The sequence below is a fragment of the Paramormyrops kingsleyae genome, chromosome 20, assembly GCF_048594095.1.
Source record: "Paramormyrops kingsleyae isolate MSU_618 chromosome 20, PKINGS_0.4, whole genome shotgun sequence".
Lineage (NCBI taxonomy): Eukaryota > Metazoa > Chordata > Actinopteri > Osteoglossiformes > Mormyridae > Paramormyrops > Paramormyrops kingsleyae.
In genome coordinates, this window is record NC_132816.1 from 1,139,908 (window position 1) to 1,167,066 (window position 27,159).

A 27,159-nucleotide genomic window follows, 5' to 3' on the forward strand; every position below is an offset into this window, starting at 1 on the left:
GATGTAACATCCGTCCTCTAATCTGCGCCGGCTAGCTCAGCAAGTTTCACCGTCGGCAACCCCCGACCCCCCAATCAGGTAGCACGTCATTTTATGTGCTTAATTCCAGTACAGTTCAGTAGTTGGCATTTGCATTCCATTAACAGTGTGTAATTAAGTTCGTATGGTAATATGAGAGATTTTTCAGTTAAGTTAAAGGTTTGAGTTTATGTTATCAGAATAATAGAATACTCAAATCAAATCGTAACTGAAATGAAAGATTTCCGATGCATCAATTCATTGCCTCTGTAATCGTAATCACCTTGCGCTAGTAATTTACACTCCTAGTGTAAATCAACTACCGTTTCATAACAACCTCACCTTCCAAGTTCTGGCAGGGTGGCCTAAGGAATTATGTTAATGGGGAATCCGTAAATGACAGAACCTAAACCTTTCTGTGCAGTCGACGTCTTTGTTGGGGCAAATCCTGAGGAAAAAGATAAATCCTGAGACAGAGACACGAGAAAGGGGCGGTAGCGTTCCCACTATCAGTGACTGTTCTCGATATATACCGGAAGAAGAACTGCAATAAATCTGTGCGAACAAGGATGGGTGAAGGCACATGAAGGTGGTGGAGAGCAGGGGGCTGTGTGCTCACATGACGGATCTGTGCAGGGAGCCGTTTGCCGGCAGGGCAGATGGGGAACAATGAGCGCTTCAGTGCGGATTTATAAACAATCAGGCCAGAATGATCGCGGGGAGGAAACAGACGCTGGTGACGCACACAACTGCGCTGACACTCCACAAAGAGGCCAAAAATAGACTCCAGCCCCAGTGGAGCAGCGCGGCCACGCAGAGCTACACACAGGTGTGTTTACACAGACGCACACTCAATTCACAGCAGAGCATGTGAGCGGAGCGGAGCGGTTTTTTTAATTAAGGCTGGAGCGGTCGCTTTGTCTCGCTCCGATACCGCTCACACTACGATTCTGAGGCGTGCCCAAATCTACCCAGAATTCATCTGTACAATTATCAAGACTAGGGATGCAAATTATCGAGTAATTCATTAATCAATAGTTGTTTCATCTTATCGATCGATGATCGATTAATTGCTAAGCGGCAATTTTTCTGAGAAGCTGAATTTCCCTCTGAATAGGTTCCATCTACTGTATACGTAACATAGAATGCTATCTTCTATATGATATGAAGAAAAAATGCAAATCATATTCCTTAATCAAAGGTTTATTCTGAGCTCACTTGAGGGCAGGGAATAACATTTAGTAGCATTTCAAACATATTTTGAATAGAAAATATCAAAATATAAGAAAGACTACTTAAAACGAAAACAAGTGCGCCCCACGAGGACTGGCAAGGAATTATGGGTTCAAAATACAATTAATTGCAATTAATTCATTTTAATCGAGTAATTTCTTATCGACAATTAATTGATAATCGATTAATTGCTTACATCCCTAATCAAGACTATTACAGACATTGGCCGAGATGGAATTCGCAAAGTATTTCACAAAGGAAACTGATAGATCATACAAGTGTAATATTCTTATCAAACGAATAGATGACAATAATGTAGAGCAAGAATAACATTTCGGTGAAACTGTTCGTGAGTAAAGATTCACTTTGGAATCATTTTCCTCAGAAACACGAGAGTGTTTTATGCGAACAGACGGAAGCCTGAGCAAAACGTGAGAAAGTTTTATATGGTTGTAGTATATCAAGTCTATAAATTAAAGTATAAAAGCCTATATTGGTAAATATTGGTAATCAAATAAATTCGTTTTGTCATTCAAAGTAGGTCTAATAGGATTTTTTAAATTTCACGTAAAGCTGTTAGTGAAATTTTATTTTATAGAGACGCAGCAGCATCATCAACAGAAAAAAATTGAGGAATTTAAAACGTGGATGCTTAGCCTGTATATTCTTTAGACTATTAAGACCATTGATTCCTTTATTTTTAAGCCTATTTTTGTGTGGAATGCCATTGCCAAATGTGTCCGTTGTTGCCTATATATGTTGCTTAAAAATAAATATTTTCTGAGTGGCAATGTTGCTGTTGCTCATATTTCTTTATGATATAAGGCTTCGGTTTAAGGTGACATTTGTTAGGCATGCAGATTATTTGTTCCTCTTAAATTGGAGCGAGCGTGGAGCGATTTTACTGGAGCGGGAGGAAATTTTAGTGGAGTGAGGAGCGGTGTTGAGCGGAGCGGCGTAGTGCGAATTAGAGCGGAGGAGCGGGCGGAGCCAACAGCCTAGTGAGCGAGGAGCGGAAATTCTCACCGCTCCGCTCCGCTCACATGCTCTGATTCACAGACTCTCAGAGACATGGGGACAGCACTGAGCGGTATGCACGCACACACACTGCACACAAACTGCACCAAACACAAATAAACCAAAATGACATTTCACATCTTACCTGTGCGTTGGCACAGCCCCCCCACAGGACATGCATCCCTCTGAATTCACCAAAGAATTCAGGATGGAAATACAGAAATGTGCACCAAAGGAAGTTAAAATGGCTTCAGATAGTATCGTGAGCCGTCATTAGATATCAAAAATATTTTTTGTCTAATTGATTCTATTGTAATAGAGAAAAATACATGTTTTGAAAAGATATTTTTCTGTACCACGTTTGAGTTTTAACGTCACTGTTGTCATAACCACCAAGGATTCCTGGGAACAAGGAACAGAAATAAATCCCGGCAGTGAGTTCTAAAATCCAGAAAAGGCACTAAACATATGCGGAGTGCAAAAATAATACCTAGGGACGGGCCGATACACATTTTTCCAGCGTCGATCTGATTCTGGTACACAACTACTCTACCAATATAGATTCTGATACAAGATAACTTTTTACTTTAATATTTTAATATAAAATAGATATTTATTCTATTTATATTACTAATATTTTTCAACTAGTAAATACAAATGAAAAAATGTATGCCAAAAAATCTTTAATTAGGCTACTAGAAACATACATAATGTACTGTTACACCTCATTTGTACATCTTGTTTTAAGCCAGTGGTTCCCAACCTTTTTTTGATGCTACAAATTTATAGACATTTTTTTTTGTAGAATTAGTTTTTGATCATATTTGTTATACCGTGTTGCAAATACAGAGTAGCCAGATTAGTGCACAAAGTCACATTTTATTTTCCCTGATCACATGTACAGTTAGGCGGGCTTATCTTTACAAGGCTGAAGGTGATCGCAATCATTTTATTTGAACTCATTTATATTTATTGATATTTATGAACGTGAAAGAATACAGTTGTTTAAGATTATATGTAGAGCTGGGCAATATGGCCTAAAAATAAAATCTCCGATTTTTTCCACAATAAATCCGATTTTCGATTTTAATCGATTTTCCCCTCCCCTACCCAAAATCAAACTACAGATGGCAAATAAATGGTTCAAAACAAGTTAACTTTATTTAGGTTTTTTTTACTTTAGGGTTAAAGTGCAATCTGACAAGTCAAAAAAAGATGCTTGTAAGTGAGATGGCAGACCACGCAACAGACTTTGCAACGAGGACTTGTTTGGTCTGTGACCGATGGCGCAAAACCACCAAACCAATTCCATATCACAGATGTAGCAACACCTTACTTGGGCACAAGCTCCAGCTTTTCCCCTGTTGTTGCCATGTTTTTTGTGAATCTGCTACAGTGTTTGGGTGCACCACGCTAATTTACCCTTGAAGAACAGTGCGTCACATTAGTTCCGCTTTTGGGGCTCGCGCGTAAAATGTGTTTTTATTAGGGCTGTCAAAATTAACGGGTTAATGCGGATTAATCCATCATCATGATTAATCTGATTAAAATTAACGCAATTAACCCATCCGCAGCGCAGAATAATTCAAAATCCCTGAAATGTCTCTGTCAACCCATTTCGGGCAGTTTTAGTGCGTTCCATTTGCCCTCAGAACTCGTATTCCGAGTCTGATGGTGCGTTCCTTTTTCTCTTGGAGTTTTGAAGCCGGAAGTGATGACATACGCTCCTGTTTCTTGGAAATCCGAGAAATATCTCAGAGCAGCACAGAGGATCCCGAGTTCAGAATCCAAGATGGCTGTGCCCTTTATCAACAGAAGGGAAAGTTGTAGTTTTATACTGTTTAAGCACTACTTCTCATTTGTGGCTCATTAAATCGGTTGCACACGCTATACCGTCCAACTTATCTGTGGATGTGTTGCTACGGAGTTTTATATGTAAAGCACCGCACGTAATGTGTTATCAACTGATATTGCTAACAATGGCAATTAACCGGGCTAGAATTGGACTTCATTAGTTGGATTATTTGTCGGATTTACGGTAGTTTGTGCTAATTGTAAGCGAAAGAAGATAAAGACCATTTAAACTGAGGTACCTTAAATCCGACAAGTTGTCCGGCTAAGCAAAAAATCTTGCTTTTTGATATGGGTCCATGGTATTGCACTTCTGTGGCAGATGGAATGCATCCGACTCATGTTCAAGATGTTCAATAAACATGTTAAGTGCATATATATTCCCTTTTTTCTTGAGTCTGTTTGCTCATGCAAAATTAAATGTGATTAATATAGATTAAAAATTAATGATATTTAATCGTGATTAATCGAAATTAATCAATTCAGCCACCCATTAGTGAGTGTATAATTAAGCCCTCAGACTATGAAGCAAACCAGCACATGACTAAAATGCTTTTTGAAAGGTGTTATTTCTGGGCAAATCTCCATTTCAGGCCTCACTGCACTTCATTGTTTCTCCAGTTAATACCGTGGCTATGCTCAGCTGTTGATTGGGCAGAAAAGAGCTTTTTCATCTTAAAGAGAGCTTATTCAGGCCGGAAAGGCACAAGCATGTTGTAGTGACCAGCCTGGAGGAAGGGCAGCCAGCCTGTCTATAGTGAGCACTCGCTGGGCCTCTGTCTGCTAGTAGCATGGGAAGAGCATTTACGGAGGGGAAGACCTTGACCCGTGAATGATGGCCAAGGACATCAGCTGCGGGGGGGGGGGGGGTTCACCACGTTATCGGCACAGGAACGACACCGAAACAAAATGGGTCATCGTGCTTGGGGCACTGACGTCCACGGGCTTCTGAAATATTTACAGGCTATACGAAAACTGCTTTAAATAGAGCACCAGTGACGAAAGCGCGGGGCCCTGATATGGCCTCTCCATACTTGAGCTCACAGCAGACTGCAAACACCGGACACTGCGGCCTGTATAATGCATCCAAGTGTGTAATTGTACACACATACCGTGGTCCAATGACACAGCTTCCAAAAACTGGGAATCTAACCCAAATTATTTATTTTTTCTAAAAGGACAGGTAAACATTTTCCTGGCATTCAGCAGCACAGGTTTACTCCATCTGAAAATAAGCCACACTGCCATTTCCATAACATGACAGTTCGGCTTGGTTTCACAAGCTATACACACCATCAGCCCTACCTTTAGAGGAATGGCACTTGTGCCAAAAAAATCATCCCTTTAAACTATAGAGAACGTCCAGGTTTGGAGCTCAGACATGACTAAACACTCAGAGAAGCCGCTCCCAGCTTACCTGCATACATGTGATAGGTGAGCCTCTCGATGAGCTTGGTCACGGTGCCGGCCTTGATGATGGGGATGCCCGACTTGGACTGCACGTTCTCCTCGAAGACGACGTTCTCCTCGGAGTCAGGCTCTGCGAAGCGGTACAGTTCGGGCCGGGGAAGGCGCATCTGCTCCTCCTTCTCGTCCTGCAGCAGGGTGAGGTCCAGCATGCGCTCCAGCGTGGAGCGGTACTGCAGCGAGATCAGCGCTGCCATCCAGCTGCTCTTCTCCTCGGCTGACTTAGCGGCAAACACCACACTGTTGCCGTCCTTCAGGGTGATCTCGAAGGCGTGCCGGTACTCGCCAGTGTCGTCCTTGTCGTTGATCTGCACCTTGCGCATGAAGAACTTCTCTTTGAGCCGATACTCGGCGGCGGCACCAGCACCAGGCAGGCGCGGCTGTCCGTGGTTGGACTTGCAGCAGATCATGAGGCCGTCGAACAGGAAGATGTGGCGCTCGTGCTTGGCGCCCACACGTGTCAGTGTGCCCTCCATGATGAACTCGCTGCAGCACTGGCCGATGTCCTTGCCCTCCCAGCCGTCGATGTTCTTCTGGATCTCGTTCATCTTCTTGATGGCCAGGTGCTTGCCCTTCATCTGCTGGCTGTAGAAGCGGCAGGCCGACTCGCTGGGAGTAGATGGGAGATCGGCACATGTGAGTGTGATGATCACTTCGGCAGCATGGGTACCAGAACAATCTCAAACACTCGAAAACACTCAACTGGATCAAATCAGCAAGCACGCAGAAGGGAATTACTCTCGACATCCAGATTTACTCAGATTATGCAATGAGTTATCAAGAAAATAATACATTTGTTTCTCAGAAATTGTAAGCAAGTTAAAAGGTTAATTAGAGACTCAGGACAATAGCTTACATTTAGGGACACGGTTCCTGTCAGAAAGGCAGAGCGCTACCAGCGGGACAGTTTCCCTTCATACCGGCACCATCCCCTTCGAGGTCCCAGGCTTAATGTCGCTCATAGGCAGAGGACTCCAGTGTATATAAATCAAATCGCAATGATGGATTTTACGCTACACCATACGATCCACCGTGCGCCCATCTTGGTGAGTATATAACACACGTCGCACAAATCTGAGCGGCATTAAAGCTGGCTGCCTGCTGGCTGCACCGTCTTCAGCTCAAGTTTTTTCGCCGTTTCTCCCTTCTAACAGCCAGGTGAAAAGTGCCTGGACCAATACGAAGAGAGGAGCCACCCCTTGCTCACGGTAAAAACACATCGGTTAATCCTTCCGGCTTGCAAAGAACGCCGAACCTTCACACGAGACGATCCCTCAAACATGGCTTATCCTTCAGGAGGATGCAAAAACATGCCATAATCACCCATAAACACACCACTAGCGGCTAAATGTCTGGAGGCTCACCCTACATCCTCCTCGGCGTAGGAACAACAAAATGGAGGAAAGCAGGAAAGTGGCAAGAGGACCGGGAGAGAGCACAGGTCTGTGCGGACAGGGCACCAGCCAGGCACTCTGCAGCGGCTCCCCTACTCTCCTTCATCTCTTACTCTACTGCGTTTCCTCTAGACTTGGAAACAATGGCTGGGAGGGGCGACGGAGACCAGCCCAGCCTACTGATGTAACATCCCCCCTACACACACACAGACACACACACAGACACACACACACAGCTACACAGTCCTGGGTGTAGGGAGTGAGATTATGGAAACGCCACTGATGGTATTTAGGGTGGGGGGCAGAAGACCAGGACTAAAGGAAACGAGCAAAGGAAGAGGGTGAGAGCTCAGGATGAAGGGGGGCGGCACGGGACGGGGTGGGGACTCACCTCAGCCTCCGCTTGGCCAGGCTCTTGGAGCAGATCCGCTCCATGCTGCTCTGCAGGTTGAGCAGGGCGGTGATGGCTTGTTTCAGACACTCCTTGTCCTCCTCATCCTCACTCTTCTCCTCTAGTTGCTACACAGGAAAGAAAAAAAAATTAAGAGTGAAGCCACTCTTAAGGCGGGTCCAGGGCAGGCATGGCAGGGGAGAGCAGTGGTCTGGGCATCAGGGCAGGAACGCAGTCGCAGTCGCTCGCGCGGCCATCCCCACAACTGGCCTCACCTTTCCGATTACAGCAAAGCTGCTCATCAGAGCCAATATTTCCACAATGGAGAACAAACCGTCTCAGACAGCTGGTAGTGATGCTGCTCTCTCAACATCCTGCCTTTAATGCGCAGTATTCACCCCCCTACCTGAGGGGGCTCTCAGTGCTCCGCCAGTACAACCCCCCCTCCTGAGCCAGCCATCTCTGCCTCACACCCAGGCAGGAAGGGTACTGCCCCACTTTTGTCCCTGCAGAGAGAAGCTGGGCCAATACAGGCTGTTACTCACCATAAGCCTCTAACGGGGAGACTTAAGCTAATCGACGTGCAGAGACAGCCAGGCCCCATCGGCAGAGCGACTGGCTGGCCCGCGCGGCCATCAAGTATCGAGTACATCACCGACTCTGGCGCCTTCCCAGAAATGAGGTGCAGTTACAAAAAGCCACAAGCAGCAAACCAGAAACGGTCGCGTTCACACCTCCTGGTGCGGCGGCGCAGGGCGGGGCTTTCCGGCCAAGACGCCCTCAGCAGGCAGGCAGGTGACGCCGCGTCGCCAGTGGGTCCACTCTGACACCGATGCCACCGGCACTGCCTCTGCTGAATACGCCCCTCCCTGGGACTGCCCTCTTACGGCTCCAGGAGACCCTGGAGGAGATCACCATGGAAACCGACCACCGCCACCCCATAAGCAAATACGGCCCACCGGGAAGCGGTCGTGGCGTGACCAGGCGTCCTCACAGAGCCACCCACATGGCAGGCCTGCCGATAAGCGAGGTGGCTCACTGACTGAGGAAGCTAGGTGGCAGAAAGGCAGGCAGCGGGAAGCCTGAGCAAAGAGCTACGCCTTTAGTGTCACTGTGCACCAAGCGGCTGTTTCAAGGTGCTGTAGGCTGCTCTGGGCCCACAGACTCCCTGTGAGAGAGAGAGACCGGACAGCACAGGAGGCTTTAAATGAAACTCTCTCTGTATTAGGCAAAGTTACTATCATTAATGTTCCAAGCAAAAATCTCATTTAATTCCACTCACACTATTTTCACTCCTCTGTCAGAACAGGAAGAGGTGACCGTGGTGCGAACCTCCGGCCCGATTCCCCCTCTGCATGGAGCGTGAAGGACTGCGCTGGGAGTCTCAGGAAAAGCCCAGGCTGGGGTGAGGGAGCCAGCAGGGCAGGCCCAAGAGGCTCTCCGGAGCAGCCGGGCAGGGTGGGGCCACCTAATGCTGGCGTGTATTTTTGGGCAAAACTGCCCTCATCTCTCCAGCAACTGTAAACCCGATGGTCTTGAATTTTCATTCAAGCGGACGCATCGCTAGGGAAACTCGTTAAAAATAAACCTGTCGCCATGGACGGCCGGGAGCCACGACCAGAAGATCCAGGCAGATGGGAAAAATAAGTAATGTGGCGCAAAGCCTCATGTGACATCTGAGAGGCCAACCGCAGCCAGCAGACTCCTGTCAGAAGCATGTGTGTATGTGCATGTAAGGGATAGCAAGATTCAACGATTTGTATCAGTGTAATTGCCCTGATTTAAAAAAAAAAAAAAAAAAACACGCATCGCACACAATTTGGGAGAAACTCAGGATGCAGTGGCTCAAGCAGGCTAAGTCTCTGTGCCTGTCATTAGAAGATCAGTGGCTCAGCAAAATAGTCACAAGTTTGTGTGCCCTGGAGCAAGGCCCTTAAGCCCCAGCTCCAGGGACGCTGCACATTGGCTACTAATATAATTATTAGTAGAAGCCTTACGTCTTTATTATTTATTAATGTTGGCAATAATTTTTGACCAAAAATTTTATATTGATAAGATTGAGTCCCCCTTCTAAACCATTTCTCAAGAGCTGTCTGCTTAGGAATCAAAATCATACTACCGGTACTATAGTGAATTGTACAGCATTGTAATCTTTTGCACTGCATCTAAACACGTTGAATCGCACTGCATCGCATATCATAACGCATTAGTAGTTGCTTCATATGCATCTTCAATGTATTGGATCATTGGCAATGCATCGAGGTATTGAGATGTTCACTGCATAGCACTAGGTGATAGAGATGCACATGACGTGTGTGTGTTGCCGAACATGCAACACATTTAAAGACAGCTGCAGGAATGCAAATGAAGCCAGTCTGATGCAGGGGTGAGAGGCCAGACCAGGCCAGGCTGCTTTAATCCCCCATGCATTAGGCCTGTTTCAGTCACATGTCACACAAGGACCTCAGGATACCCTAATCATTCTCCGGTGGGGCACCATGGCAACCACCTGGAAACCACCTAGTAAATATTCCAAAGCATCCCTGTGAAGGTCTCCAGGTCGCTCCTTCTCGGGGGAAAGAAGAGTGAGCAGAGACAGCTGATGAGCAGGGCCATAACTTGCCATGTGCCCCAGACTCCTTACCTTTAAAATCTCAAAGTAGTGCAGGCAGTGGTAGACGGGCGTGAGGAGCAGCCGGGGGAGCACGTACTGCACAGCCTCTTTGAAGCCCTCACCTATGGACTGCGGGATGGCAAATGACAGCATGTTTACAGTGTGTAACACATACAGAAGACCGTCTCATTCCCAGGCATCAATGAGAAGTTGTAAGTCTCCGTGCCCCGAGCGCCTCTGGAGACCTCGCCCTGCGCGAGGCGCTCAGACTGCCCGCTCCACTGAAACACCCAAGCGAGAAAGCAGCAAGTGTTACTACAAGCAGGCCCCGGGGAACAATCTACACGGCCAGGCCCATGTGGGTTACCTGCAGGTAGAAGGCAGCCCCCGGTTTGGACAGCTGGCTCAGGAAGTGGTCCTGAAAGCCCGTGCGCAGGATATCCTGGGCGTACGCCTCGTACGGGTCGAAGGCCAGCTCCTGAGAAGAACATGCTCTTATTAGCGGATGGCGACGGCCCTCTAGCACTCGAAAAGGTCTCATCACCTCAATAGTATTTTATTATGAAAACCACGCTGCCATTTAGCCAATGACCACAGCTATCGGCCCAACACGAGATCACAGATTACACAACATGCATACAATTCCGGGTATACTTTGTAAATGTAGACCTCCTCATTACCAACTACTGCTATTAGTAGCTATTCAAGCTTGAAAAGCACCCGAACTCTTATGCTGTACAAATAAAAATCTCCCTGGCATCATCATCTGCATCTCGCATTTCTACATCCAGCAGAATGCATCTGCATTCTCCCGTGGAGGACGCCACACTGCAAAATGCCGGTGCAGTGCAGTGCGAACCTTGTCCTTAACTGTCATTCTGAAAGATCTGCCAGGACACAGAGAGACACGTCTCTCACTGTAATGTAATGAGGCTCCTCTAAACAAGCCGAAACTCAGAGGCCGAAACAAATGGACACAAAACATAACGTCCTTGGGAAAGGTAACTGCTTTTCTTGTCTGAAATGATCATGTATTTTTGCAAATGCAATTCATCCTTCAACTTTAATGTCATTTTGAGAAGGTCTAAGTATATTCTGAAGCTACAGAATTTACACACAAAGTCCCATGATGAAGATCTGACGGCTCCTCACCTCGGCCAGGTCCTCGAAACAGCTTCCCACCAGTGGGTGAGGGCTCCCCTCGTCCGTCATCTCCACTGTGTCCTCGATGAGCCCTAACAGCTTCAACGTAAGCTCCTGGATGTCCACGATGCGACTGAAGATGTTCTCCACATCCTACGGAAGCAGCGGGAAGGCCTGAATGAGGTATCATGTACGGTGACGTATCACAGCTACAGGCCTCATCACGCTGCTGGCCTGGACACCCAAATGCTAAACATGCGAGAAGACCAGCAGCCAAATGAACAGGTTCCCATAAACCCCCACTGCTGCACAGGGCACCTACGTGATGAGAGAAGAGCTTGGGGTTGGACACAAAGGGCTCCCGGAAGACCTTGATGATGAGGTTGAGGTCTCTCAGGTATTGCCGTAGCTCCGCCATGAAGGTCTTCACAAGGTCATAGTACATCTGCACCCCAGAGCCCGAGGGCTCTTCGTCCATGAGGGGAAAGCCACTGATGTCCTCCTCATCTTGATTAAACATGTCCATCAGTACCTGGCAGGGAGGGGCCAACTCAATCATTACCTGCACATCCAGCAGGGTAACAGCTTGGAGGAACGTCTCTTCCCCGTACGATACAGAAGGGAAGTCCTGCTTTGCATAGTAATGGAGGACTGGGACAGGCTCAAGCATCGTTCAACTGTCCTGAAGGACTTGGGCAATTTGACCCCATTGTACTATAAAGGAATACTAACTAGGTGCCAATTGGCTCATCTGTTGAGCAGGATGCTGTGTGATCATATCCAGAGGCATAATTACTACGAAGATTCATTATGGTACCCTGAGCATATACCATGAAGACACCCCTCGGTAAACAGAGACCACACTGAAGAGGAAGTTACCAGAGATATAAAGCATGAGATCATGGTAAAATGTCCACCACTCACTGGGTGCACATGGGCTCAGCTGTGGTCATGAATTCACAGCTCTTCTCTGCTACTGCAGCGTTTCCCAACCCAGTCCTTGGGGACCCCAGATGGTCCACGTTTTTGCTTCTCCTGGCCCCCAGTAGGGAGCAAAATCGTGGACTGTCTGGGGGCCCTCAGGACTGGGCTGGGAAACACAGAATCAGAGGTTCAAATATTGGTGAGGGAGACCTGGGACTCCATTATTAAATAGGAAGGAGACCCTGCAGGATCAAACAGGAGATGTCCGGCAAGCTGAGCACCCTGTACAGTGTCCTGTAGCACATCACACTGACAAAGAGCATCACCCTTCCTCAAGCACTGCAGCCCAAGGGCCCACGCACCTTATCTGCACACATTGCCACCTTGATGTCCTGCTGGGAGATCTCATAGTGTCGGATATTAATGACATAGTTTCCGGCCAGCTTCAGGATGTCTGCGGAGATGTACTCCAGAACCGCTACGATATAGACGGACACCTGATGGTCGATCTTGTACCCCAGCACCTCCTGTGAACATAAGAATTATAGGAAAAAGGTCCTCTCTTCAAAACAGCAATGGAGGCTGTACAGGACTCATACCAATCAGTCTTCGAAAAGAATCATAATGGATATTTAAGGCGTTAAATTATACAACAAAACCACTATATTCAGATTTATATCTGTATCTGCCTGAGCTCAGGATATCACACTCCACACAAGAGTCCCATCAGTTTCCCAATAGAAGGCTTGTGGCTCCCCCTAATGGCAACTCTTCGTATTGCACAAAGAGTACACACAAATGACAGATCTACTCTCAGGTACAGCGTGAGACACCTTGAGAAGTGGGTGGATCTTATCCACGGGCAGCAGAGGGTTCCTCCTCTTCCTTTTATCTATCGCAGCCTGGGCGTCGGCAATGGCCCACTTGTCGATAGGGTGAGGGAAGCTCTTCTGTACACGCTCCTGAGAAGTGACAGTGGACTCTTTAGTATGGTCGAGGGTTATTTAGGTACAAAAGTAAGAGAATGACAATAAAACACTATTAAGAGATGCAAATGAGACTTGATCAGGGTGAGAAGCACAGATAACCAATAATAATCCTGGGCAGGTTGTATGGGTGTCATGGGGCAATGGAGACTGACACGGGATACGCTATATTTATCTTTATTGAGGGCCACAGCCCTAGAAGCGTGGTCAAGGTCATATAGGAATGACCCAGACCAGTCAAGGATGTGCCATACATACATACAGTTCAAATCAGACCAAGGCAGCAGTGCGAAGGAACAGATATTAAAGTTGGCAGAGACTGCAGCAGGGCAGTGCCGGTGAGACTCACCTCCACATCGAGCACGGTGCGCGGCTGGGCCTGGCATAGCATGCTAAGCAGAAGCAGGATCAGCTCCTCGATGTACTGCAGCGCGTCCTCCTTGGAGGACAGCTTTGGGTGCACCTGGCTGAGTACCTGCATGCACAGCACAACCCACTGGTGAACACATCTGTGAGTACACATCCCCATCCGAAACTCACGCACACTTACCGGAAAAGGGCTTCGCTACACAGACAGGGAAATTGCTTAACCTGGCATCTTGCCAAACCCTCCTGATGGGAACATGACTAAGCAAAATTGTTCTCATCTCGATTTCCTTCCCCAGTCGTCCTTTTAAGATTGCCAGAACGTCGATGACACGCCATAAAACAGGCCGAGAGCACTCTCTCCCAGTCATGGCCAATGAGTGACTCCTGCACTGTGGAGTGCGACTTGCAGGAAGAGCGATGGCCTCCAAAAAGGCCCTGACGACATCAGGAAAGGTCTCTACAGGACTCACTGGGCTTACAGCCCCAGGGCACTGAATAAACCAAGGTAAGAGCATACAGGCGGCCAGCGACCACAGAGAACAAGTCGCATGGACATGGGGAAAGTGAATGTAAATCCTTCACAGAATCGGATATAAATCAAACACAGGAAGTGATTACTGGGTACGCAGCCCCCAGCTGCAGGTGTGGCACCTTGACGTGTGGCCACATGATGCCATTCAACCCTGCAGCCCAGGATAAGTAGTCAGAGATGGATGGATGGATTTCTTTGCATCAAGCTGCCATCTGCTATCTCTTCCAGACCTTTCAGTGTAAACCAGACCGCGCTCAAATTTTTAGCTTGTTACAAACTGGGGTTACAACTTGAACGATATAGCTGGAGAGCAATCTAAAACTCCAGTTAACTGCCTTGTTAAAGAGTACTACAGCCGGACCATATCTGAGATTACAAGTGCAAATCCCTAACAGACAACTAAGCTGCTGCTGCCTGGGATATTTTGGGTTTGCAGTTTCAGGTGGACAGAGTCAGATGGGTACATGAGGCCCCAGGGCTGGACCTTCTAACAGAGCATCAACCCACTGTCATCCCCTGCTGTCCCCATCTCACAGTCCCCATATCAAAAGTTGGAGCCTCTTCAACTTTATTTCCCCCTCATCACCTCCCTCATTTCCAGGCCTAAAGTATTCTGAAACAGAACCATGTCAGCAGAAACATCTAGAACAAAATCACCCACCACCTTGTAAAAATGGCAAACAGCATCATCACTGGAACTTCACCGTCTCAGCGTATAATGAATAACCAGTAAGAAAAAGACATATGTTACATAGCATATACTTAATGCATGTTCTTATAAACTACTCTCCACCTGAACACATTAACACAAAGCAACATGAAACAATAAAGCGAAAAGTACTAGTACGAAAACCTTACATGATGCTGGATGTATGAGCATGAAGTGCCTTTGTTCTGTTTAACACAAACTGTCACCCGTACGACACATCACACTCATTTTCCTCAAGTTTGAGCTAAATTACCCAGTTGACTAATTCTACGGTTTCTCCACTTTTCTTTACTTAGATAATGAGCAGGCTGTATTAGAGAGATATCCTCACTTGGGAGGGGGCCTGAAGGTCTGGGGTTACATTTGACAAGCTGGATGGAAGATAGTTAACATCATCGTAGTGACAGAGGACAATCTTCCTAATCTTTTCCTTAAACAATAAAACTGTTGATCTGAAACAAGGGGGGGGGGGGGGGATTCACACAGAATGTTCCGTCACACATTGGTTTTCTGATGGGCCAAGCAGAGTTGGTGAGGGGGTGTGTCACAGACTGAGAACAAAATATCTGCAAGAGCTTAAAGGACAGACTTCAGTTTAAGCCAGTGGTATATAAATTCCAATCTCATCATTTTACCAGAAATATCCAAATTAGGAATACCATGTGTACTTTATAGACCTTCCCCTTGAACACCGAAGTGCCCCACTCTGTTTAAATCCCAATTCTCTGCATACCCCAGCCTGATTGGACAGAGAAGCAGTTTAGGTTTTATCCAGGTCATAGACACCAGGCTCCCCACTGCTGGACCCTCCCTGTTCAGACCACTGTGCTATGGTTAAGGTTCCAGCACAACAGTGCCAAATGATGTTGACACAAAGCACTACACCCAAGCTGGTGGATGGGATTCATTAATATTCAATGAATTCTCAATACAGGCCAGAGTACTCAAATTCAAACCAGGCTCCAGGGGATTACTGGGCGCAGTCACTGAGACTCTTCCTTAGAACCTGGGAGTCACATGCTTATGAGGATACAGTGCCCCCAAATGACAGTCAATACAGTCGCTCTCTCCACGCAGCCACCGACCTATCTGAAAAACGCAAGTAACACTAATTCATCACTGCCCAGGTTCTATAAATTTTCAAATCAAATACATATAGACTAAATTGCCTGTGTGAATCCACGCTGCACCAGCACCATCATAGTCACAACAGGACAGTGTGGGTGACCGCACCTCTCCCCTGGCCGTTCCTCCTTGTCCGCGTGAGTCAGGGGGAGGAGGCTCCTGCAGAATGAGCGCGTGCAGAGCAGGCGACCAGCCGGCGTGGGCTGGGAATCAGATGCCGACGCAGTGTAAGCGTGAAGCGTCACAGCCAGATTACTGTCCTGCAACTCCAAACCCAGCCCCCCTTACCAAAGTCACCGTGCCAGCCATTACTTTGTGACAGAGCTGGACAGCGTGAAGCAGAAAATACGCAGACTCCTTGGAGTCCTACTTTAATTCACAATGCCAGAAAAATCCTGCCATAGCCGAGCGCTTTCAGAACAGCGACGCTCGCGCCAAGACCAACAGAGAACAGAGAGCCTGTCTGCCGGACAGGGGAGATGCTTTGAAGTTCTTAGAGCTGCTTCATGTCGTGTTGACATGGGGGGGGGACGGGGCAGCTCTGTCACAAACAACCTCTAAAGAGTCCCCCCATCCACCATGCTCTGACTTGGCAGGACCAACTGGGCGAGACCATTCCTGGAATTCCTGCGGCTGGCAGCACCAGGCTTGCCAGCTCTGCCCACGGGTGCCATGCCTGAGGCGGCCCATCGCTCGCAGATAGTGAGCAGCTGTGTTTTTTTTTGGAGGGGGGGTAGCTATGTGTAACACAGACTTCACAAGGGGACTGGATGGTGCCCACAGCCACAGAGATTCAGATGTAACTGGGACAGACATGTCATGATTTTTATCGAGGAGAGCAAGTGAAAATGTGACAGCTGCCAGCAAAGGCTTCTGGGGACACTGAGGGCCACACAAGATCACCTCCAGGGGCCCCGCAGGGCAGACGGGTAAAGGAGGAGGAGCCGCGTCTGACATCCTGTGGGCCTGTCCAGCGCTCCGCTCACACAGACATGCGAGTCCCGACAGCTCTGGTAAAGGCAGCCGGGCAGCCCAGACCTTACAGGAAAACTGAAGAAACGCAACCAGTTCTGGCTTGGCTGGGGCATAGAGGAGAGCTCCTGGAAATCGGCTGCATCACAATGGCCCGACAAAGAGGTCGGGGGTCTAACAGGCAGAAAGAACAGCACCTTCCCACTGTGTTGAGTCTCCTCCTCCACCAGAGCTGCAGCTACAGACCACAGGCTCTTTCCCAGAGGCCCAGGGAGAGATTTTCTAGGAAGCCAATTAAAATGGACGCGATGCTATGATAGGACAAAATGGAGCCTCTGCAAATCCATCACAGCTCTGCGAAGACGTGACAATGTTCGGCACTTAGCCCTAAGTGCATGGCAATTCAAGGATCCTGGAACGGCTCTGTAATCGAAACCACACAGACATTAGTGGAGACGTAGCTTTCAGGCGTCTGAAGCTGCTCTTGCTGGACAGCCCGCTACCAGCCAGCCTAGTCGCTCGCACAAGTATGCAGCAAATACTAGCAGGGAGAAAGAAAATGTCAGACGATAATCATTGTACGAGGAAAATAACAGAAGCTAGTATATGCCCAGTATATTGTTCCTGACAATCAAGCATAATTCTGTATTGGTGGTACACGAAGAACGCAACACTTTGGGGTGGTATGCAATGTAAAAAGTTTGTGAAGCACTGCTTCACACGGTTTTAAACAGCCCGCAACGTCTTTAAATCATAATTAAATCTGGACTGCCCATCAGTCATTTTCCACAGATACTAAAACAACAATGATCAGCTCTGCTAATCAGCAACCCCAGTTCAACACTAAAAAAAATTAAAGGCCCCACTTGGTGCCATGTGCATTTGTGTGTGTGTGTGTGTGTGTGTGTGTGTGTGTGTGTGTGTGTGTGTGTGTGTGTGTGTGTGGCAATTTCAATATTGTTCTACCCAATATTTTTAGATCAAAATATTGCAAACTATTTTCAGACACTGCCCAACTTTACTTAGTATCAGAATCGGTTTTGGTGATTACCAGAAAGCAACCACTGGTACCTGCAGTTGATCTGGGGAAGAAAAAATAGAAATACTGCAGCTGCTTCAGCTAAAAAATCCCAGCCATTTTGAAAGAAGTTCTTGAGACCCACTCGCGGAGGTATCCCTCAGCTACCGCAGCACCAGGCAACTTGCCTGTAAACCCTGATTAAAAATAGCAGTTTCCTCACCGGTGTCTACAGGGCTGAGGGAGGGAGCAACCCAAGCAACCTGAGATAGCGCCTCTCTGTTTGCATTATATGTGAAGCCTGTCAGCTCTGGGACACCGAGCCAACTGTACCTCACTTTGTCATGCCCGCTGTGAGAGAAGCGTGAGTATACAAAAAAATCTGGCACGTCTGCCAGCTGCATCGCAGTAAAGCAGGAAGATCCAGGAGGAGAAATGAAAAGCACGTCAGAGCTGCCAGAACTCGTCTGCGGCAAGAAGCCTCGAATTATGCCCAGCTGGCAGATACCAGCAGATCAGAGATATTGCTTACGACTAGATATTCCAGTTCTTCCCAAAAGCAGCAATACTGATTAGTGCTTCAATTCAATCATAACCACCCCCCACTCATTTTGTGATATTCCTTGTGTATCAGACACTTATTTTTGTGATTTCAAATGGCTATTTCAGTCTACTCTGTTACTGATTAAATTAACATGCAATTCACCACTATCAGTATTTTTAATCAGGGGTCATTGCAAGAAAAAGAGTGTCTGCAGCAGGTCCCCGACCCCCTCCTATAAACAAAATGCTCGTCATCTGCAGCTGGATCACATGGCCGTAGACTGTGCCCAGCCTGCCATGCCAGTGCCCCCAGCCCCAACCCTTCCGACGTGACGTCTGTGTGCTCGTTTAAGCACTGGAGGGTGGCCAGCAGTGGCACCCCTACCCCTTTCTGAGGTCAGCATTTCTCCCCCACCAGCCGGGGTGCCACTCACAGGCTGTTTAAAAGTAGCATGACGATAAAAACAGGCGGACAGGAGCCTCTGGCTCCAATGCCACGGGGTCAGGAAGTTCAGAGACGAGTGAAATGGGGTCGGTCACTCACCTGTGACCAGGGCGACCAGAGAAATGAAACAAAGTTCAAAGTGGGATGCGACCCCCCCCCCCCTGGAGAGGGGATGCGTGTAAAACCCCGATTTCACTTCACATTTCTCATCACTTTTTTGGTGCTGTTGCCCAAGCTTGGCACATGGACGGTGCAGCTTTCAGCCACATCCAGAAAGCTTATGACATGCAGGCTGCAACAGGAACATATCAACATTCCGCTGAAAAAGTGAGACGCTCTACAAACTATATCACGGATAATGTTATGTTAACTTGGGTCCCCACAAGTTACACTGCAGGTCATATAAATAAAATACAAATAAAAGGCTGTATCACATCTTGATTGTAATCAATCACTCCCACAAACTAACAGAACAACTTGTTTATTCTTCAGTGTTCTGGGGTGACAGTGTAGTTTCATGTGAAATTAAGTGTGAAATTTAACCTACAAGCTCTTTGGGTCTCCCATGCTTAATTAGCATAGAAGTCCCAGTTCCAGTTGTGCGGTGGAAAGCAATATATGAAAGTAGCAGGAGCCACAAAATTTCCCAGTCGAGAACTTGCAGGAATTCAGAACAAGGAACTAGGTTCCTGAACTTCAGTGTGAAAGCGCATTTTGGTGTTTCCATTCTATCTTTCCCTCCCCAGAGACATCGGCAAGTCTAATAGCACAAATCCACATTCTCAGACGGCATTCTGCAGAAGCACAACCCAGGCTTGTCAGTTAGTGTATCCAATTAAAAAACAACTAGCTGGCATTATGACTAAACAAACATGATAAAAATAAGTGGCAGACAGCAGAATGAAGCCTTGATACGCCCTCCAGGTGGGCGGTCTAGTAAGGATGTGACGTCATGTGAAAACTATAAAAAGAGTCTTTAATGGAAAAGCAAATCAGTTCTGATTAACACCTGAATTGAAAAACTCATCAGTTTTCGAAGATCATAAGTGCCAAGAGCCGACACATAACTACTGACAAATTGCTGGCTTTTGCTCAATATTGTCTCTATGGAATCCAAAGTACAGTACCTGTTAAAAGCCTGGAAACACCTACTAAAAATAACGGCTGTCAATATTGATTATATTAATAATCGAGTAATGTTTTGATTGATCTGGTGATATATTGAGCAATCATTTATGAACATGCAAGCCCCACAGACACAGGGCTGGTGTGCAGCGACAGCTACCTGCAGATGTGACAATTACATGTGCATGAAATGTACATCACAAGGGCCGCGATAGTCTGTTGGGTTCAAACAGTTGCTTTAAAATATTCGTACTCAGTCACAGGAAACCAAACTTAGCAAGCTTTGCAATTTTAATGTTGTTTCTTTTTCAAAACTAGTATAAGTAAAAAATCAGTCTAAAGTTTACTGCTGCTGCTACTGCCCTGCATGTGCTCTCTGAGACGATCATAATCATTCTCATCCTTGCTGTTGGACTCCCTCATAGATATTGTGGTGCTTTTGTGGAATTAAACAAAAATAACTGAAGAGGAGAAATTGAGCAGACTGGATATTGAGCTGAAGCAAGTGATTTTTCAGCACAGCTTTGCATCTCCTGGCACAACTCAAGGTACTGCCAACTTAATTGACTCTGTTGGTAGATAAGTTCCTATTTGGCTAAATACTCCCGAATATCGCAACGTAAACTTTTTCCAGCATCAGCCCACAGATACAATATGTCCACAAAAAAAATATTAATTTGTTATATGTACCATATTATGCAAAATGATGCAGCTGTCCACTTAGCAGCAATTATTTTGACATACAGGAATAGCAGAAAGTGAAAAAAGCAAATATAATTTAAGTCAAAGTGATGACACAGACAGACTAGGCTACTCCAAGAGGCTAAATGGCACATTTCCATGGCTAAACATGCATTATCGGGTGAGTCTGTCAAACCTGAATGTCTTCTTTTAAAACGTATTTGCATTGCAGTCTCGCCATGGTGATATTTTAGGCCTGCGTTGTAATACTGACAGACAACTGCGTTTTCATTCACTTTTATTGAGAAGTGCTTCCTCACAAATGATGCTTGCACTGTTTTCCTTGCGCCATGTTGCCGAATAATCAATTTGGAATTTTTTTTAATCCATCCTTTTTAATAATCAAGCAATCATGCCTGCCCTACTGAAAATCACAAGATAACAACCCAAATGTTGTGCAAGTGCTGTACTATCTTGTGAGGAATGAAGGAGAAGGAGCGCTATGAGATGACCTGGCCCCCACAATCTCCAACCTAATCCCCAACCCTAGAGAGCTGGTTAAGAATGAGTTGGATCGAAGTATAACAGCAAGGTATAGTTAACTTATGCTCAGAACTTGTAGAAACTCCTTCAGAGCAGCTGGAGAAGCATTCCAGGGGGCTATATCTGAAAGCTGCTATCATCGAAGCAAAAAGGGGGCTATTTTGAAGTTTGAGAAAGTTTTGAGATGTTGAACACTTCTCTTGGTTGTTGCAATGTTTTATATGTAATACTTCATTGCCTCAAGGCCTTTTACTATACGGTGAAAAACTGAAAATATTAAAATAGATAACAGCATTAAAAGCAGGTGTCCAGATTTTGACTTGCAGTTTCTAGTCAGCAGAAGGCAGAGGTCTTATGGCAACCACTTTGACTCTTTTCTCCTCCTCACTCATTTTATATGTTCGCACAAATGCACCAGTACATGAGTGAGTCCAACTGCAAGGAGAAAAATGATTATGATTGGCTGAGACAGCACATGCAAAGTTCATGCAAAAGCAACGCCGGTAAATTTGAAAAGCTCAGCAGTTTCATTAAAATAGCAGAGCTTGGTAAGTTTGGCTTCCTATGACAGACTAAAAATGTTTTAGCAAAACTTATTGATGGTCTTATTGATGGTCCTTATGATGTGACAGTCATATGTGCATAACATGATGCCGATATTCACATGGTATGTTGCGCATTCCATTACAAACAGACATCACACCTTGCTGCAAAATCATTTAAAGTTGCACTGAAATTAAAATTAAATTAAACTGAAGAGTTAGCTTAACTGTAGTAGCATACAATGATATTTAACAGTCTGTGCCATGGGCAGGTGTAGCAAATACCTATTTATTTCCAGCATAATTCAAATGACATTTCTCTGTCTTATAGACTACTCCATTAATGTATTTCCATACAAAATGGATGGAGATACAACAGTTTACGGAACAGTATCAGCCAACATTTGTTAAAAATCAAGACACTGACAGTGGTGCAATGTGCCAGTCTTGGTTATTATTGCCAGCTGATATTAAGACTTTAGTGAATATTCAAGGCTAGCAGCATCAGAGCTAAAGACACAACTACTAAAATAATGGAGATAATTGTACTGGACGTTCAGCTATTTTCCGCAGTGGAAGATGAGGGATTTTGTAGGCTAATTCAACTCTTATAAGAGACAAGTGCTGGCCTGCAACATGTTTAATTCATTATTAAATCTGGCTCACAGATGTACTATTTTCCGCAGAGAATAAAACACAATGTAGCCTAACATCATTTCGCTAATCAGTGCCAGCAAGCTTGACAATTCTCATGGTCAGCACCCACCCTCCCCTCGGCTGGGATGTTTCACTACTAGCACAAATAGCAGTGTCAGTGATATTAACCAAAACTATATCAGTTAGTCAAAATTTCCACATCGGTGCACCACTAAAAATGAGACTTGTTACTACAAAGGAATACCTAAAAAAACATTTCAAAGTAGCCTTGAAAGTGACATTAAATTAAACTGAGGATGTAGCACAAGTGTAGTAAGATATAATAACATTAGGCCTTGAGCAATTATGACAATTCATTTTAGCAACACTGAGCTTCAGAACAAATAAACTGCAACTTAAACAATGAATAAATTTTATAACGTTCCAGAATATACACGTTTTATACATGTTACAGATTATTTGAATATTCGACAATGCTGACTCATCCCTATTGCACACGCATAAACATCACTCTTACATAACACTTACATCAACACTGGACAGGATAACGTTGAAAGTGCGCCAGAACAGCAGGCTGAAAATCTCATAGGACTGGCAACAAAGAACAGGAGTGTCCCATCGGGTATTTACAAAATCCTCTCATCTTTAAATCTTAATATAATTATAATTATGATGAAGTGTTGACTTCAGAAGCTGCTAAGCAAGCAAACTCACCTAAATGACAGGCCAGAGTAAGGCTCTGTACAGGAGAGCAAAGATACGCAATACTCAGCTTTAAGATGCACAGAATATCGGTTAACATATACCAGTCAAAAGAGGGGAAAAAAAAAACAAAAAAAACAAAAACAAGGCATCGGCCCAATGTGTCAATCTTGGTCAATACTGCTGGCTGATATTCAAACTTTAGTCAATATTCAAAATCAGCAGCAAAAAAGCTAAAGACATAACTACTGAAATAAAGGAGATGATTGCACTGGACAATAAGGCGTTTTCTGTAGTGGAGGACGAGGGATTTCATTGTCACATTCACTGCTTGTGACCCCTCAACGGTTTCCCACGTTAGTACTACTTTGCTGATGTTTCACTGCCTGTGTTACATGATGTGGTCATGGGACGTTAAGAAGTTTCATTCTAAATTGCCATGGAAAAAAACTGAATGCATTAAGTTGGGGACCTTTCAGTGATGAATAAGTTAGTTTGAATAAGTAAATGGACTGATGACTGACATCCCAGGGCCTTGGAAGATGGTCCTGCAGAGAAGGTATTTCAACTTGAATCCGTTCACTAAATCAAAATATTACTTCTTACATTGGTAGCTCTTTAAACTGAAAACTTGATTAGCACTGAATTAAAGAATGCGGTGCACAAGCATCATAGGTTAAGTGTGTCAAATACACCAGCTTGACCAAGAAAGTGTTTTCCTGCATTAAAGGCACCGTTGTTTCTGTCACCCCCGATGTGTGTTCATTGGTTTCTATTTTCGTCTGGCACAGGGGAACCCACGTGAAAGCATGCTCCACTGTGTCATGGCTCCGGCGCGCCCTTTCTGTGGAAGAGTGTGAAGTCAGGGGAGATCAGGTGCCTCTGAGAAAGTAACCGAATTTTGGGAGTGCTCTGTGACAGGGGAAAAAAAACACCATCCCAACAACTCAGCAGGCGACGATGCAAATTATCAGAGCCGCTTTTAAAGCTCATTATACACACACTTCTTGCAACTGAAGAGTTTCCCGGCAAACAGCCACTGGGCCACTGCACTTCCGTATTTCCTTCTGAGAAACTGCCAATCTTGCACAGAGCTCCTATCATGGTGCAAACTCTTAAATCCATGCTTAAAAATTTACAAACAAGCAGTAACGGTATGTTATCAACCCAGCTCAAGCAGAACTGAGATTAACATCGGATGCCCATTGGCTTCATGCCAACTCGTATCACCTCTCACAGTCCTGCCCCATGTAAAGCCAAATGTCTAACAGCAAGCTGAACATTTTCACCTGTTTTTAATCCTATAGCCATAAACCAGCGACTGCTTCCCAAGTCTCATATCTGTAGAGCCATGTTCCCCAAATCTCTACTTGAATGCATCAAGCAGTCTTGTGTGTGTTACTCTTCCACTGGGCCATGAGTGAACTAATCAACTTCAAGCCGATAATCAACCAAACTGGGAGTGCAGAAGGTGAACTGCAACAAAAAAGGAACAGACGCAGGTTCCTCAGTAACAGGTCTGCAAACATTTATGCTAGAGAACATGGGAAAATTCGGAGTAAAGAACTTGGTGACTTTGCCTATTAACGCACAGATCCCCAGCACATTGGCAGTGAACCATAGAGGCATCACAGCATGGTGCAGGAATTGACAGCAAGCAAGGCATCTGGTGGGTGACACTGAGGTCTGCAAACCAGCGTAATGGCTGACCTGAGTCTGATGGCCAGCAAGAGCCTAGGAATCCCTTCTGAACGAGTAAGAGAAATAAAGGATGGCTTCTATATCCTACTGTATACATAATCATAAAGTGGGGGGAAGCATGTGCATGCAGTCACATGAGACTCACATGGGTCAGAACTCTCAGCAGCATCGTCACACAAATACTGCAGCATCTCATCAACTAAGACCTGGAATCACAACTGCAAGCAAAAGACAACAGGACTGGCCTGTCTGTAGATTTCACCACAAGGAGTGTGGGGACACTGTACTCTGGGCCATCTCACCATTTTGCTTCCAGATAACCAGCGAAAGACCTGCATTCCCCATACCCCCTGCATGCCAGATACTAGGTCCTGAGAAGGAAATGTAACGACATAGTCATCTGCATGCCATCGACAGAAAACATCTCTAGGTCAGCAGCGGGGCATGCAGGCAATGTCACATACACGCACACACACACTTCCACAGTATAGATTTGGACCGTAAGCTTGTGGCCCACCTTTCACAACAAAGTGTGCCCGTCAGAGGAAGTTGCATCAAACGCATTTGCGCAACATGTGCACACCACAGTCAAGAGCGAGAAAAAAAAAAATACTGGCAGGCTAGTTTAGATTACATACGCCCATCCAAAATAGATGCTGGCTGTTGCGGTGATGGTGACAGTCCCAAAAAGGGCCCATGAATTTAAACACTGTTTCCATCCCATAAACGTTACCCTCACATCAAACCACAAATGGATCTAGACAATTTAAAGCACAGCCCGCCCAAGACATCCCATCTATCTACAGCCCGTCACCAGCAGAAGCGCATAATTCAATCCTGCACATTCTCGGAGACACTTTAGCTTTAGTGGGCGGCTGCTGATTTTATACCGAGTAGAGTCTCAGTTGTTTACCTGCTTAACAGTATCCTCTGTATATCTATATTTGAACAGATGGTTGAAATGTAGTCATTTTCTGCCAGTGCTGTATCAAATTACAACCACGTTTATGGTAAAATGTCAATACAAAGAATAAACAAGCACGCAGGCAGTACAGCACCTCCCATCCACAGCAATGATGCGATTGTTTTCGATAAATTATACAAGTGATTTTCATAGTTGTTTTAATTTTTTTAACAAATCATCAAACCAAATGATGCATATGTAATAGATCGGCGTACAATCTTTTTAAGAACCTTCGTTAAATTATTTGATTCACCCTCGACGCCTTAAAATTTTTACCTATCCACCGGTCCGATTGTTTTTACAGACAGCATGATGGCGTATAAATGTGATCCCCCCTTGTCAAATAACGATCGCCCTACAGCTGGTCGCTTTCCGCCAGGTAACCAGTGCCCCGTCAGCCCGCCAGAGCTCCCGACGCCCCGGCGCTGTCACCAGACCAGTCGGCCCCCTACTCGGATTACCTTGTTCAGGGAAGGCACCAGGAGCCCCCGCCATTTCGACGCGTTCTCCTCGCTGAAGAAGTCGTACTGGAGCTGGGCCGCTTGCATGGTGGCTCCCGCTCGGGCGCTGTCCCAGATCCAGCCCGCGAATCCTCCCGCCGGCTCCTTACATCAAACCGGGATGGCAGCGGGGGGGGTGGGTGAGGGGGGAGACGGGACGGGACGAGCGGCCTTGGGAGCTCCGCAAAGCGGGGCCGTCCGACGGGCGTCGCGGTATCCAAGCGGAGGAGAGCCGGAGACAGCAGCCGACGTGAGGTCGATCCCAGCTCGCCTAGGAGTTATCCTGCTAGCAGCTAACCAGCTTAGCAGCCAGTTAGCTAGCGAATGCCCCCAACATCGGGGCGGTGTTCACGACACGGGCGACTCGGTTAAAAACGCCGCGCTCCCTCACAGGCGCTTACTCCACTTTAGCCGTCACTGACTTGCGGAAAAAAGCCCCCATTTCTCCGTCGCTGTTGTACACAAGAGCCCATTTTCGCCGAATCTTCTGCCGAAGAGGAAGGGAGGGAGGCTCACCTCGTTATCCTCCATGGATTTAACATTATCAGCCTGTGCGAGGAGAAGACCGCCGCCGGCCAAGCGCTCGGGTTAAAAGGAGAAGTGACCCGTGTCCGCCCGGGACGGCCCGAAACGCGCGCGAGCTGCCGATCTGGCCCAATATAATTAACGCGGGTGATTGTTATGGCTCGGCTGCAGTTGTTGCTGGAACCAGGGCGGCGCATGCGCTGTGTGCGTCTTTACCGTACGTTGTCCGCGACTCCGATGTGCCCGTTCCCTCCCCCCACACGGAGCGAGGAGGGTCACAGGCTTGAGCAATGGATCCCGGAAAAGCAATAGAAAATCAGAACAGCGCCATCAGTGTCGAGGAGTCCTATTTTTTATACTACGTAGTCGTACGCAATTTCTGTGCGGTTAATGTGATTTAATACGAATTCTTTGATTTTAGAATAGCCCTTCTTGATCATCTATGAGACACACAGGTATACACATACA

At 46.2% G+C, this 27,159-nt stretch overlaps 1 protein-coding gene across 1 annotated transcript in view; it reads right to left on the reverse strand.

The window, feature by feature from the left end:
* Positions 1 to 26,949, reverse strand: part of LOC111836934 (son of sevenless homolog 1-like) — a 39,498-nt gene extending 12,549 nt beyond the window's left edge. The window contains exons 1-10 of the mRNA XM_023798634.2: positions 26,128 to 26,949; positions 13,388 to 13,513; positions 12,886 to 13,014; positions 12,415 to 12,579; positions 11,451 to 11,660; positions 11,138 to 11,281; positions 10,353 to 10,463; positions 10,016 to 10,114; positions 7,372 to 7,499; positions 5,537 to 6,195 (exon numbers count right to left, since the gene is read on the reverse strand). Of these exons, the coding sequence (XP_023654402.1) occupies positions 5,537 to 6,195; positions 7,372 to 7,499; positions 10,016 to 10,114; positions 10,353 to 10,463; positions 11,138 to 11,281; positions 11,451 to 11,660; positions 12,415 to 12,579; positions 12,886 to 13,014; positions 13,388 to 13,513; positions 26,128 to 26,214 (1,858 nt within the window). The 5' untranslated portion in view covers positions 26,215 to 26,949. The remainder of the gene's footprint in view (positions 1 to 5,536; positions 6,196 to 7,371; positions 7,500 to 10,015; positions 10,115 to 10,352; positions 10,464 to 11,137; positions 11,282 to 11,450; positions 11,661 to 12,414; positions 12,580 to 12,885; positions 13,015 to 13,387; positions 13,514 to 26,127) is intronic.
* Between the last annotated feature and the right edge of the window lie 210 nt (positions 26,950 to 27,159).